General features: G+C 40.0%; 1 protein-coding gene across 1 annotated transcript in view; it reads left to right on the forward strand.

Annotated features, from left to right (window-relative positions):
- Positions 1 to 4861: 4861 nt before the first annotated feature.
- The window catches only part of ndnfl (neuron-derived neurotrophic factor, like), a 13533-nt gene continuing 6145 nt past the window's right edge, over positions 4862 to 12249 (forward strand). Inside the window, exons 1-3 of the mRNA XM_044136726.1 lie at positions 4862 to 5184; positions 7651 to 7901; positions 11390 to 11514. Of these exons, the coding sequence (XP_043992661.1) occupies positions 7732 to 7901; positions 11390 to 11514 (295 nt within the window). The 5' untranslated portion in view covers positions 4862 to 5184; positions 7651 to 7731. The remainder of the gene's footprint in view (positions 5185 to 7650; positions 7902 to 11389; positions 11515 to 12249) is intronic.

A 12249-nucleotide genomic window follows, 5' to 3' on the forward strand; every position in this document is an offset into this window, starting at 1 on the left:
CAAGGTACTAATTCGACAAATTTGTACTTTCTGCCTCATTTTGACAAGACAGTACCACACAGTTGCCGCAAAATCTGCCGTGTGCGCCTCCACAAAAAAGAGAAAAGAAAACCGCCATTCCGCCACATCCCAGAGGGGCGCACTTGAATTGAGATCAAGTGGCTGTGGAGACCAGTAGATAACAGGGATCTCATTGTCATCCTTAAAAAAAACTGTCTGAGTTGGGTCATGGAAGAACTGCTGTCATAAAGGAGTACACGCAAAACTCACGTAGGCTGTTTTTTAGCATGAAGGGGCCCGCTGGTCTAAAACAGATGTTATTAATGTCAAATTTGGACCCTTTGATATGAACCTCAAAGTTAAAATCAAGACTCATTGAACAGTTTGTCCAATTTTGATGAGCCAGTGTGAAGTGTAAGTTCACCGTTATGTTCTTAACTTCAATCTGCTTCAGGATTGGACATTCCAACGGGCTCCTCTGCATACATTGATTATATGCAGAGGATAGTAGCTTCTTTGAGCTACTGTTGGGCTTAGGTATTTTTTGGTCCACACAACTGCTACTGAGAAGTTGTGTCGCATTTAAACTCACTTGAGCAGGTCTACCTGGTAAAGAGCATAGTGAGTATATTTTTTCAGAAAGCTTTATGTGACACCCCATTTCAGCAGACTGTTTTAAATCGCGAGTAGCATAGCATTCCCTCACGGAGCAGGAGTAGATTATAAAAAAGCCCAGGGAAGTACTTCAAATCACTGGTTGTCAAACCAGACATGGATGGATGGCTGCTACAAAATCTCCAGTGAAAAACAGGTCCCTAAAATTACAGAACAACCTAAACCGCAAAAGCAAAAAAAAAAAAAAACGATGAAAGGGGAAAATGACCAGCACGCTGCGTTGTAAACCTCGCCAACACTAATCACCAACAAGCCTTCAAAAGCAGCTGTCATATTGTGCTCAGCCAGACGGCCCAACTTTCAAAACTTCTTAGGCTGGAAAAGTAGGGCACAAAAACCGAGCAATACTGCGAAAGACCGGTGGCTTTGCAGCAGCAAAGGGTCCTCACCCGAAAAAAGGCAGCTGAAGCGATACATTTATTAATAGTGCTTCATGTGCCACATTTTTTTTTTTCTTTGAAGTGGTGGAGCGGGCTAAGGGAAAGACAGAATAAGTGAAAGAGAGAGAGAGGAAGAGACAGAGAGTGGGAGAGAGAGAGGAGTTCTCTCAGATTCTGCGGTCAGACAATATTCCCTCTGGGTGGAGTGGGTCCCATTCACAGTGACCTCAATAGTCCTACAGTGAAGTGCGAAGTGAAAGAGTGAGAAAAGGCCCCATCGGAAAATGGAAAGGGGGGAGTTAGCTCACAGTTCTTTCTCTCTTCTTGATGATATTGATTAAAGAGCTTAAGAGAAAGATCTGAACACATGAGGCCTGTCATTGTGTGAAGATGAGAGGGCTGGGTAGGGTTGGACAGCCACTGTTAGGAATGTTTCAAGTCCTCCAAGGTTTCCACTTGACCTGCAGTTTGAGGACCAGAAGCTTTCCATGTTTACAGACTTTAAATGTCTCCGCCGTGAAGGTTACTATTACATTATGCACAAATTAGGTTGAAGAACGCACGGTTTTTTATTTTAGCTACACAGAATTTGAGAATGTATTTTGAAATCCAGCTTTTTAGGAAAAACTGTGTCTGATGACAATAATATTCAGAAATAATAATTAAAAAAAGTGCTTCGAGTACAAACCAAACCAGATATTGGTATTTTTATTTAGGAAAATAAATAACACATGCATATAAAATAACAGGTATTAATGTGGTTTTAATATTGCTATTTTAGTTAGTGTGACGCTAGCACCAGAAGATAGCTAACTACGTTAGCAAAACAAATCTTGAACTTTCAGCTTTAGCTAAGTGATATGTTATTGATTTAAAATTATGAGGTTTTCATGGCCAATTAGAAAAAGTGTCAGATTTTTTTAGCCCTTTATCCTTTGGATTTTCTATTTCACGTGACGGGAACATCAAGCTAACAAGACGGCTCTTAATGTTATTGTAGACAAAACTAATTTTACCTTATCTTTTCTTTTGTCACCAGGATAAATTTATTCTTTAAAAAAAAAAAAACAACAAAAAAAAACACGTTGCAACATTGCTAAAAACTAAATATTGCATCTTGGAGCCTTACTTTTCCATTGATTTAAAAGTACTGCTAAGCAATTATTACTTTTCTGCAGTATATATTTTATATATATATATATTTATTTTTATTTTTTTATTTTTTTATTTTTTACTGTCTGTAGTTAAAGCACATAGAATGACAGCGCTGAAGAAGCTGGAGGCAGGTGGCAGAATGTTGACCAAAATAAACTTTTATTTTAAGAATCTAAATGCTCTGCTGAGGAAGGTAATCCAAAAACAGAAAGCAGGACTGTCTAAGCACTTTTGCTACTCTCACTTTAAATTTCCCACTGGGATAACGAGGAAAGGCAAGGGAATGTGTAAACTGAGGGGCTGGGGGGATGACCAACAGAAGAGCAGGTGTGGTAATTAGTAACCCAGACCAGGTGTGACAGGAGGAGAAATCTAGATAGAAGAAAAATCAGTACAGATAAAAAACAGGGCAGACTGGAACCAGACCCAAATAAAGTCTTAAACAGATGTACTTCTGGTGTCAGAATGTGACTGAGATACATTTCTAACAATAACAGTTCTTGTGGCATTATGACAAGAGAGAAATAGAGACAAGACAAAAAAAAATTATAAATAAAATGCCACATCATGGAATAAAATCTTATTTCTTAAAACAAAGGAACTGCGAGGAGAAAGAATGCTTACTTTTTTTCTGTATTGTTTTTCCCAGTGCAGACTGAAGAAATTAATTTCTGTCTGGTGTTTGGAGACAGGCGTGAGTCTTAAGGCAAACAGAGACGTCACAAGGATAGAGAAATTAGTTTATTGGAAGTGGGAAGAATAAGATCAAAGTTCTTTCCACAAGAACGGTCGTTTTCACAGCTTACCACATTTGCATATCTTCAGCTTCCTAAAATAATGGGATAAGTCATTTTTTTCCCCAGAGACTTCTTTATGGCACAAATTGGTGGCATATCACCTACTGCTTTTATTTCTCATGTAAATAAATATTGTTGTCTCTGATACCCACCAAGTGGAAACATGACAATGACCGAATTTAAAATTCATAAAATAGTTTGTGAAAACCCTAAGCTCTAAATAATATGTGTGCAATTTAAATTGTTTAAAGATAGTAGAAGTCTGTTTTGGTCTTTGAAATCCTTTTAATTCCCTTCAACCTCTGAAAACGAAACAAAAAAGAAACACACAGACATTACGCTTTCTTTTCAAGCTTAAAATAGAATAGAAAATAGCATCAAATGTGCTTGGAACCATATCAAACCTAAGTCATTTTCAAACATGTGCTTTCGTGAATCCCAACATTTTCAGCATCTCAATAAACACAACCGGAGAGGAGATCTGCTGCAAACAAAAATGCTGGAAGCTGATGGAATAAACACCTCGTTTAATTATAGTTATGGGTTTTAATTACTTGGACGGTAGTCAGGCGCGAGTGGGCGCCCCGTTATATTTAAAGAACAATGGTCTCTGAAGGTCTTTATGTCTCATGAAATGTTTGTAAAGAAGACTTCAGAGGATATCAAGCTGCTGCTTTAAAGTCCAAATGTATTCATGTCTTCTGCAGATTTAGGTTTAAAGTAATCTTTTCTTTTCATTTTACTAATCTGTTTCTTATGACCGGAGGTAATATAAACTTTTTGAAGAGGCTGAGCCAGACTTAACTCCACATAATCTGTGAATTGAGCTAAAGAGTTTGGGTAATGGTGGAGAGGGCTTTCAAAAAAAATACCAACGGAAACATTCAAAAAGTTTGTCAGTAAATAAAGATTATTGAGAAAGACACCAATAATTTTGAACGTTCTATTTAGTAAAATTTAAATGAAAACTTTTAGATTGCTTTACATTGTTATTATCATTTTTTTTATTATTATTATTATTATTATTATTATTATTATTATTATTATTATTATTATTATTATTATTATTATTGCTTCTTGGTTGAATGCAAACATATTACATTTATTTACTTTAATAAATTTAAACTGTCAGGGTTTTCAATAAATTGATGAATTCATTTTAGGTTTAACAGAATGAGTTAAACATATCCTTAAAAACCTCCATATACATGCATATTTATACCACTTATTTTTTTATATAGCATTCAACTCAAGTACTGACTGCATGGTGAAGAAGTTGTTGCAGAAGGACCTGGACTCAGATCTCATCCAGGACGTTTCCATGTACTCTGGTTTCCTTCATCCACTGCAGATGTCCAGATAACTGCCGTCTCTAAATAGCCCTTAAGTTTGAGTCGGGGCTGTTTCTTATTTATTTGTTTGTTTGTTTTCTCTCTGTCTCTCTTCAGCCGTGTTATTTCGACACACCTGTCGCCTATTCGGTTCAACAAGAGTCTTTCACAACATGCTCACCGGTCAACCATCAGCGGCGGGCCATTGAATGACCGCTTAACGTTCACATCAGCTGTCTCTTCCTTAATGCCTCTCCTGATAATATTTCCTCTCCTCTCCCCCCCCGTAACAGCCCCCACAGACTCAACCCCGTTGTATGTTTTCAGAGCCACAAAAACGCACACACGGTCGCACATGGAGCCCCATTTGAATTGCAAGTGAGCCGCAAACAGGGAGGAGGTGGGGAACAAGTGGGAAAACAACAGCAGGGGAGGGAGGAGGACGGAGGCCTTGGCGACCGGGTGACATTCAAACGGCGTTTAGCGGGACGAGCCTCACGTGTGTGTGTGTGTGTGTGTGTGTGTGTGTGAAGGAGAGAAAGAGTGAGGAGGGAGAGAGGAGGATGCGTGGGACAGCCCTGAAGGGACACCTGAGCTGTCCCACGAAAAGCGCTGGGAAGAGACACCTTCTGAACTACAGGACCTGGGGGGCCTCATGGGAGAAGGAGTCAGTGGAACTCCCCCGACAACAACCTGCTTGTTGCTCCTCCTCTCCTCGGAACCAGCTCTCATCCCCACCCTTCTCCACCTCTTCTTCCTCCTCCTCCTCCATCCTCTCTCCGTCTCTCATTTGATCCCATCCCTCATTCCCTGCACCACAGAGGGAGAGCGGGAGCTGAGAGAAAGGTAAGGGGGATGCATGCGTGTTCGTTGTCCTTGCAGAATGTGTGTGTTTAAGTGCCTCAGCTTCTCAGATTTCCACTGGGCAAGTTGTTCAGGAACTCCTTCAGCCATTTGTTGTTGCGTTGGAGAAGGGGGGTGGGGGGGGGAAGATCGAGTCTGTGATTTCTTTATGATGCTGAAAAGCACTAAAACGTTACACGCAGTACTTTAACAATCTGCCAAGATTCTGTTCATCCGGATCTGTGGAGACGTTAGTCTGTCTTTCTGCAGATATCATCAAGAAACTGCATCTACGGTGAGCAAAAAGTTTTGGAAAAGTAACAGGGAGGATAAGATGTGCAAGTATATATATGTAAAATATAAACAAGTGTGGACAATAAGAAACAGGATTCATTTATTCCAACATGCTTGCAGCGAGGCAGAAAATTAGCCGTGAAATCCAATCAAGTTCCACGGTCATTGCTCGTTTCCTAGCCATCATCTTGTCAACCCCCACAGTGAATCAGAGACCAGCTCTTTTTGCCCGTTGTAGTTTTGGTGGTGGAGGTGGTGGGTGTGTGTGTGTGTGTGTGTATATGTAGAGGGGACAACGGATACTGAAGGGACCACCCCATGCCATTTAATCTGTCCCTGCTCACAGATAACAGAAGGCAGATGGTCCCGCTGGAGTCCAGGAAGACAGAAGATCACTAATACATAGTGCAGACAGATAAACCTTTTCCTTCTGAAAACGAGCCCGGATCAACTTCCAAATAAACAAAAAAGAGAGAAAAAGCCACTGGTTCTTGGGGGTTAGGGGTGGGGGGTTAAACAGAGCAGCGTGAGAGTTAATTAAAACCCAAACAGTATCCAGAATAAAAGCAGTCATTTGAGAGTCTGGGATAAACATAATGGAGAGAGGGGAACTGAAAAAAAAAAGAAAAAAAAAAGAGCTGAGCTGTGAGTGAACAGGACCATCAAAGCACCATCAGGAGCGCCTGTGTTTAAAGTGGAGTGTGTATTTATTTATAGAGGGCGGTAGTTAAGTTCACTAAGCTCCTTCTCTTAAAGCAAAAAGACCCAGACTTTTTTTTTCTCTCCCTCTCCCCCGGCCTTATGAAAATTCAGCTAGCTATAATTTGCAGAGAAGCCGTATGCATATTTTATCAGAGGGAGCGTTTTGAAGAAACGGGCCTCGGCAGCGCCTTCTCTGCATCTTCATCTTTATCAAGATTGAATGAGGGGGAGTGTGTGTGTGATAGAGAGAGAGAGAGAGAGAGAGGGGGGAGTGAGGTTGTGAAGCCGTCTGGTGATGTGTGGCACACTGGACATTTGGCACGGGGGCTAAAGCAGAAGAAGACACCAGTGGCCTTCATATGTCTGCTACACTGGTTGGCTATTAGGACTCTATGATTCTCGGTGTCACTTTCTTCCACTGTGACCATCTCTGTCTTCCTTCCCCTGTAATTACATCCAACATCATCTACTTGTTCTCCATTTCCACAATCCCTCCCTCCCTCTGCCTCCCCGTATTTTCAATCTGTTTTTTCCCCCCTCTCTGCATCTCTCTCCGTTAAAGCTTTGTGGGTCGTTCACCGCCTTCTTCTCTGTGAAATAATGAGCGAGGCGCTTCTGAGCGACTTTGTAGCTGAGCGACTGTTTTGTGAGTTTGAATGTCGTAGCGTCCCGGTGCCCAGGAGCCTCTGATGTGCCGTCTGTAGCTGCCTTCGTGATTCCACAGCGATTGTCTTCTGATCTGTGTGTGTGTGTGTGCCTGTGTGTGCGTGTGTGTGTGTGACATAATACACCTTGTTAGGTGAAGTCAGGGATGGTGTTTTTTGTGAAAACTGCGTGACTTTGAACAAATGCGCTTTTCCAGAGGAAAAAAAAGAAACACACAGAGGACTGCAATTACATACCGCCACTGAACCACACATCCACATGTCAGTATAGATAAAAAAAAAAAGAAGAAGGCTGAACGCTAATAGAATGTTGGTAAAGCAAAGAAAACACAGTAAAAGTCATTAAAGCACCCCCTGGTGGTGTTTGTGTATCCCTCGCAATGCCTGTAATGAAAGATGTTTTGAGAGTAAAACCTGATTTAAATCCACCAACTAAAAATAGAAATAGAGCTATAAAGGCATCAACTTCTGAGCCGTATTAGCTACCCACTTCACACTTTGAAAAGTGGTGCGATGATCTCTCTTTCTTTTTTTTTACACCGAGTGTCAAGCTGTGCTACACACAAATCCCAGAGTAATAAAGCAGAGCAATTCTGATCCTCAACATGAATAATTCTGTGTGAACAGGATGGGATGTTTCTTCATATCAGCGAAGCATCAGCCAGTGCAGCTCTTTTAGGGTCTACGGCTGAAGTTTAAATAAGTGCATTGCTGCGTGTGGGTGTGTGTGTGTGTGTGTGTGTGTGTGTGTGTTTGTTGGTGATGGGCTCTGATTGATGCTCCTGACCTTTCTGTTGCACATTTTCAGAGCCTGGGAGATCCAGCCGCGGTGCAGGCAGCGAGAAAATAAAGAAGGGTCAAAAGAGGAGAAGGAGAAGCAGAATCAGCAATGGCGTTATCCTGGTGTACCATTGCAACTTTGATGCTGGTTTGGGGATCTTTGACGCTCCAGGTTCACTCTGCGCTGGCACCGGAGAACGAGGTGCCACTTCGCCCAACCACATGGTTACCAGAGGGGAAGATCATGACAGTAACTCTTCCGAAAGGACGAACTCGAAGGTAACGCAATGGACAAATAAAATGGGATCCGGACTTGATGTAAACCAGTCGATAAATATTTGTTCATCGTTTAAAACTAAGAGGGGGTTTTGGTTTGGCCATATGAAACACTGGCAATATGATATTTTGCTCAAAGAACTTTTACCAAAGGGGCCATTTAGTATCAAACAATGTTCACAGCAACACCAAAGATGATACAAAGGTTTAAAAAAAATATTCTTGAAGCAGCAGCTTTTAGGCGTTTTATCTGCTACTCAAGAAAAATATAGAGATGCTGCAAGTTCTCATGTCCAGCCACTTCTTGACCATTTCTTCAAGTTCAGGATTTTACTGAAACTATTTGAAAGGAATGCACCTTTTCAGTTATTGTTGGACCAATGACAGCCTGTTGCAAAATTGATACAATTCACCACACTCTTGGCAGCCTTGTAGCAGACTGAGAAGTTGCATCTAGGGCTGCTTAATCATGGAAATCACTATTATCGAAACAGCTATTAGTGAGTTTGGAAAAACAACGTCCAATGAGAACAGCAAATTACAAGGGGAAAAAAAAAGTTCTCTGGTGCCATTCTGTTGAATATTTCTTTAAAATAACTGGCAACATACTTAAATGTAGACTGCAGCTTTAACTTTTAACACACAATGACAAACAAACTACTGATAGACAAAAACCTTGAGTCAAATATCAAAACAAAATGAAATGACAAATTAACTAACAACTAATAAAGAAAAATAAGAAAGTTAATAATTGCTCTGCCAGAAACTATTCAACACAAAGAGGCACCAAATCCTGCACATGCAAAAAAATGCAATGTAAAACTTATTCTGGATTATTAAATGAGAAGTAAAAAGGTGCTTATGTGCCCCCCTTCTAATGCAGCCCTGGGAAACTGCCAATATTGCCTATATTGATAAACAGCCACCGGTGGTAACAAAAGCTAACGTGTAACAAACAAAAAGTGGGATCTCGTTGCTGGGTTATTTCAAGTTTTGTCTGGAAAAAGTTGAAAAGTTTTGTGTGTTAATTTGAGAGCTTGTTTTCTCCCTCCAGTTGCAATCAAACCAAACTTGCTGCTTAAGAGCAAAGTTTAAAAGAGCAAAAATCCAAACCTGTACACAGTAATACATCTGGCCAAAAATAACTAGGAGGCAGAAACTCATTTAGGAAAGATATGATAATAATGATAAGTCAACAGGGCAGGTCAATGACCTCTACTTTGAAAACCAAAATATATGAAACAAGGCAGAACTCAAACATTGCATAAATTCCAAATCCATTATAGCAGGAGAACATGTAAACTCCCTAAATATCAAACAATGACATATAGATTCAATGTGAAATCACAAAATTTGCCCCATTACATCACAAACCTCTTTCGACATGCAGTTTGTGTTCACAGCAGTGAACTTCTGACTGGAGGCTTCATTAGCAGAAGTGAAAGTGGCAAAGGATGATAAACATGTGGTGTTCCTTCACGAGGCAGCGGATAAACACAACTACTGGATAAATAAAACATTTCAAGAACTCTCCAGTTTTTTTTTCCACCATGAAAATTGTTCAACAAAATGCAAGTCAGGAATCTCTCGGGGCTGGAAATAAGCTGCGTGGCAGTCGAGTCGGTCTTTAAAATAAAACCAACAGCTGCCTGGTTTTGTTTTCAGTTTAGAGCACTGTGACGCTCTCACAGGAAGCTTCTCATTTACATAAAGTCACTCTCTGTTTTACACAAATTATGAGAGAGGAACATAACACTCTGCCTCTAGAGATGCAATTCCCCACTGCCAGAATAGATTGTGCAGCTTTCTCTGTAAAAATAGAATTATAGTAATGAAAAGAAAGGCTCTCGTAAAGCCTTATTTATTTGAAACACGGCAGATCAATAAAAGCCAGAAAACTGCTGTAATAATTTTTTAAAAATATACACTTACAGTCATATTCCATAAACCAGAATATGAGTTTCAATGAGTCGTGTTTGTCAGAGTGGAAGTACCCTTTGAATATAACATGTTTTAAGCAGACATACTTTTCATTAAGAGCACATTTCTGTATTGTAAATGTTTTCTTTTTTGTTTGTCAGATCTAATAAAATGCCTTAACTGTAGGTAGAAAATCATCATAATTAACAGTAAGAAAGCCATGAAGACATCAGTCTGTGTGTAATTAACATATATAGGGTGTTTTATTTGTCAAATTGAATTTCTAAATCAAAATAACTTAATTTGCCTGACTGCAAGTGTTACATAGTCAGGCCTGGTGTTGATGACTGCATTTGCAAATGAGGCCTTCCATATTATATGATGTAGATGTAGTATATGTGCCTGCATCATCCTCAGGCTCCAAAATATTGAATTCATAGTACAAAAGAAATTAAGCAAATGCGCAGCCAAGCTGGAGCTCTCCATTTTTTTTGTTTTGTTTTGGTTTTTTTTACTTTTTACTTGATGTGTGTATTTTTTGGCAATTCAAATCTAACATGGATAAAAAATGTTCTATGTTGTCAAGTTGAATAATGTAATCCCTCTTCAGTCATTTACCTGTTAAAATTTTCATACTTAACACTTTTGAAGGGGAAGCACTTCTTAATCCTCAACAACAAAACTAGCTTAAAGAGATCTCTTCTCACTTTCTCACACTGAGATATGGCTTTGGTTGTTGTTTTATAAAAGAAAAGGGCTCACGAATTCTGTCCTTCCTTCAGTCACATGTCGACAACCATCCGTCTGTGTGGAGGAGAAAACACAGCTCGCAGCTCGTTTGGCCCGAACGTCTCATCACAGAGCTCCCGCTTTGCTTTCTGAAAGGCGGGAGCTGAAAATTACGTCTCCCCGTGTGCTGCAGTCTGTCCACTGATGCAGTCATGCTGAACCGCATGGCAAATATTGGATAGAAACGCTGATTGAGGAAATTAATCACTGTTAAATAAGCAACTACGTGCCCTTGAGAATGACATTGTTGCACATCTGTTTGCAAATAGCCGGCATCTGGTCGAGATCATAAATGATAGTGTTTCTGCTTAAAGATAACAAATATTTATTAGGACTCACCGACGCAGTTATGAATTCTCATTAAGTAAAACTAACTGTACATAAATTATAATAACGCATTGCTTTGTTTTAAAGTGACATCAACATATACAGCAGTCTGGTTGATTGTGAATTTAATTGCTACTGATATTAATGGCTACATCTGATTCTCAGTCTAGACCTCCTGCCAAATAATGACTAATTTGGATGTAAGAAAGGGGAAAATCCTACATCCAAAAGTAAATAGAAAATCAAATCAAGCTTTGGTCGATAAATTCAGAAGAAACCAGCCTAACTTCTCTAAAACCTACATCCACCGAAATGAAAGAACTCTATTGCACACAAACGTCACTGGGTAATATCTCGCCTCTGCAGCTGAATTGAAATAAGATGCTATCTCTTTTGACGTGTCCCATGAAGAATGAACCCAGGTCCTGTGGCTATCTCTTCCTGCCTGTTCGCAGGTTATATTTCACGCTGAAGAAGAAGACCTCTGCGATGTCGGTGACTGTGAGTCCATGCAACCTCCCCATTGAATGGAGTCTGGCCGCTCGCACTCTGAAGGACAAACCGCTCAAAAATCTGCAATGTGAGTAAACAAACTGCGCCTTCCTAAATCCTGAAGTTCATCACCAAATCTTACTAAGCTGAGACGATCAATTAGATATTACCGTGACCCTCTCTGGGTTAATTGGGGGGGAACAGCATGGCTAATCTTACCTTCGGTTGTGATTGTAAAAGAGAGGTGACTTTGGGAAGGAGAATTCATAAGCAGCATTACTGTATGGATTATGAAGACGAATTTTACAGACATTGTTTAAAGGGGTAGTGGACAATGTGTAAAATCAGCTTTTCTGAGCACCTTCCCCCACTCAGCTCCATCAGACTAGTGGCAGCAGCAATTAGCAAACACCTAATGGAACTGCTCATCTGCTTAGTTTATCATAGGATCTTCTCCTCAGCCCACCGCTGAGGAGAAGATCGGTTGTAAATGTCATCATGAGAAGCCTGTTGCAATGACGTGCTGAAGGCGGACTGTTAGAAAGAGTGGGAGCTTCTTAAAGAGACAGAGCCCCAATGTCAAGGCATCAAATTCAAATTTCTTTTAATTTATGTTTGATATATACAGCATTTTTGTCACAACTGAAGGTAACGTAGTTACTTGATTACACTATAAAAAGGAAATATGACCCTGGAACATACATAATGTCACACATTTTACATCTGCATTTGTTTACTACTACATATCACAACCACTTTATGTGGCAGGCAAGGTATTTCTGTTTGTTTTAAAAAGTGATTGTCTTAAAAAACATCTTAGGCT

The sequence above is a fragment of the Gambusia affinis genome, linkage group LG13, assembly GCF_019740435.1.
Source record: "Gambusia affinis linkage group LG13, SWU_Gaff_1.0, whole genome shotgun sequence".
Lineage (NCBI taxonomy): Eukaryota > Metazoa > Chordata > Actinopteri > Cyprinodontiformes > Poeciliidae > Gambusia > Gambusia affinis.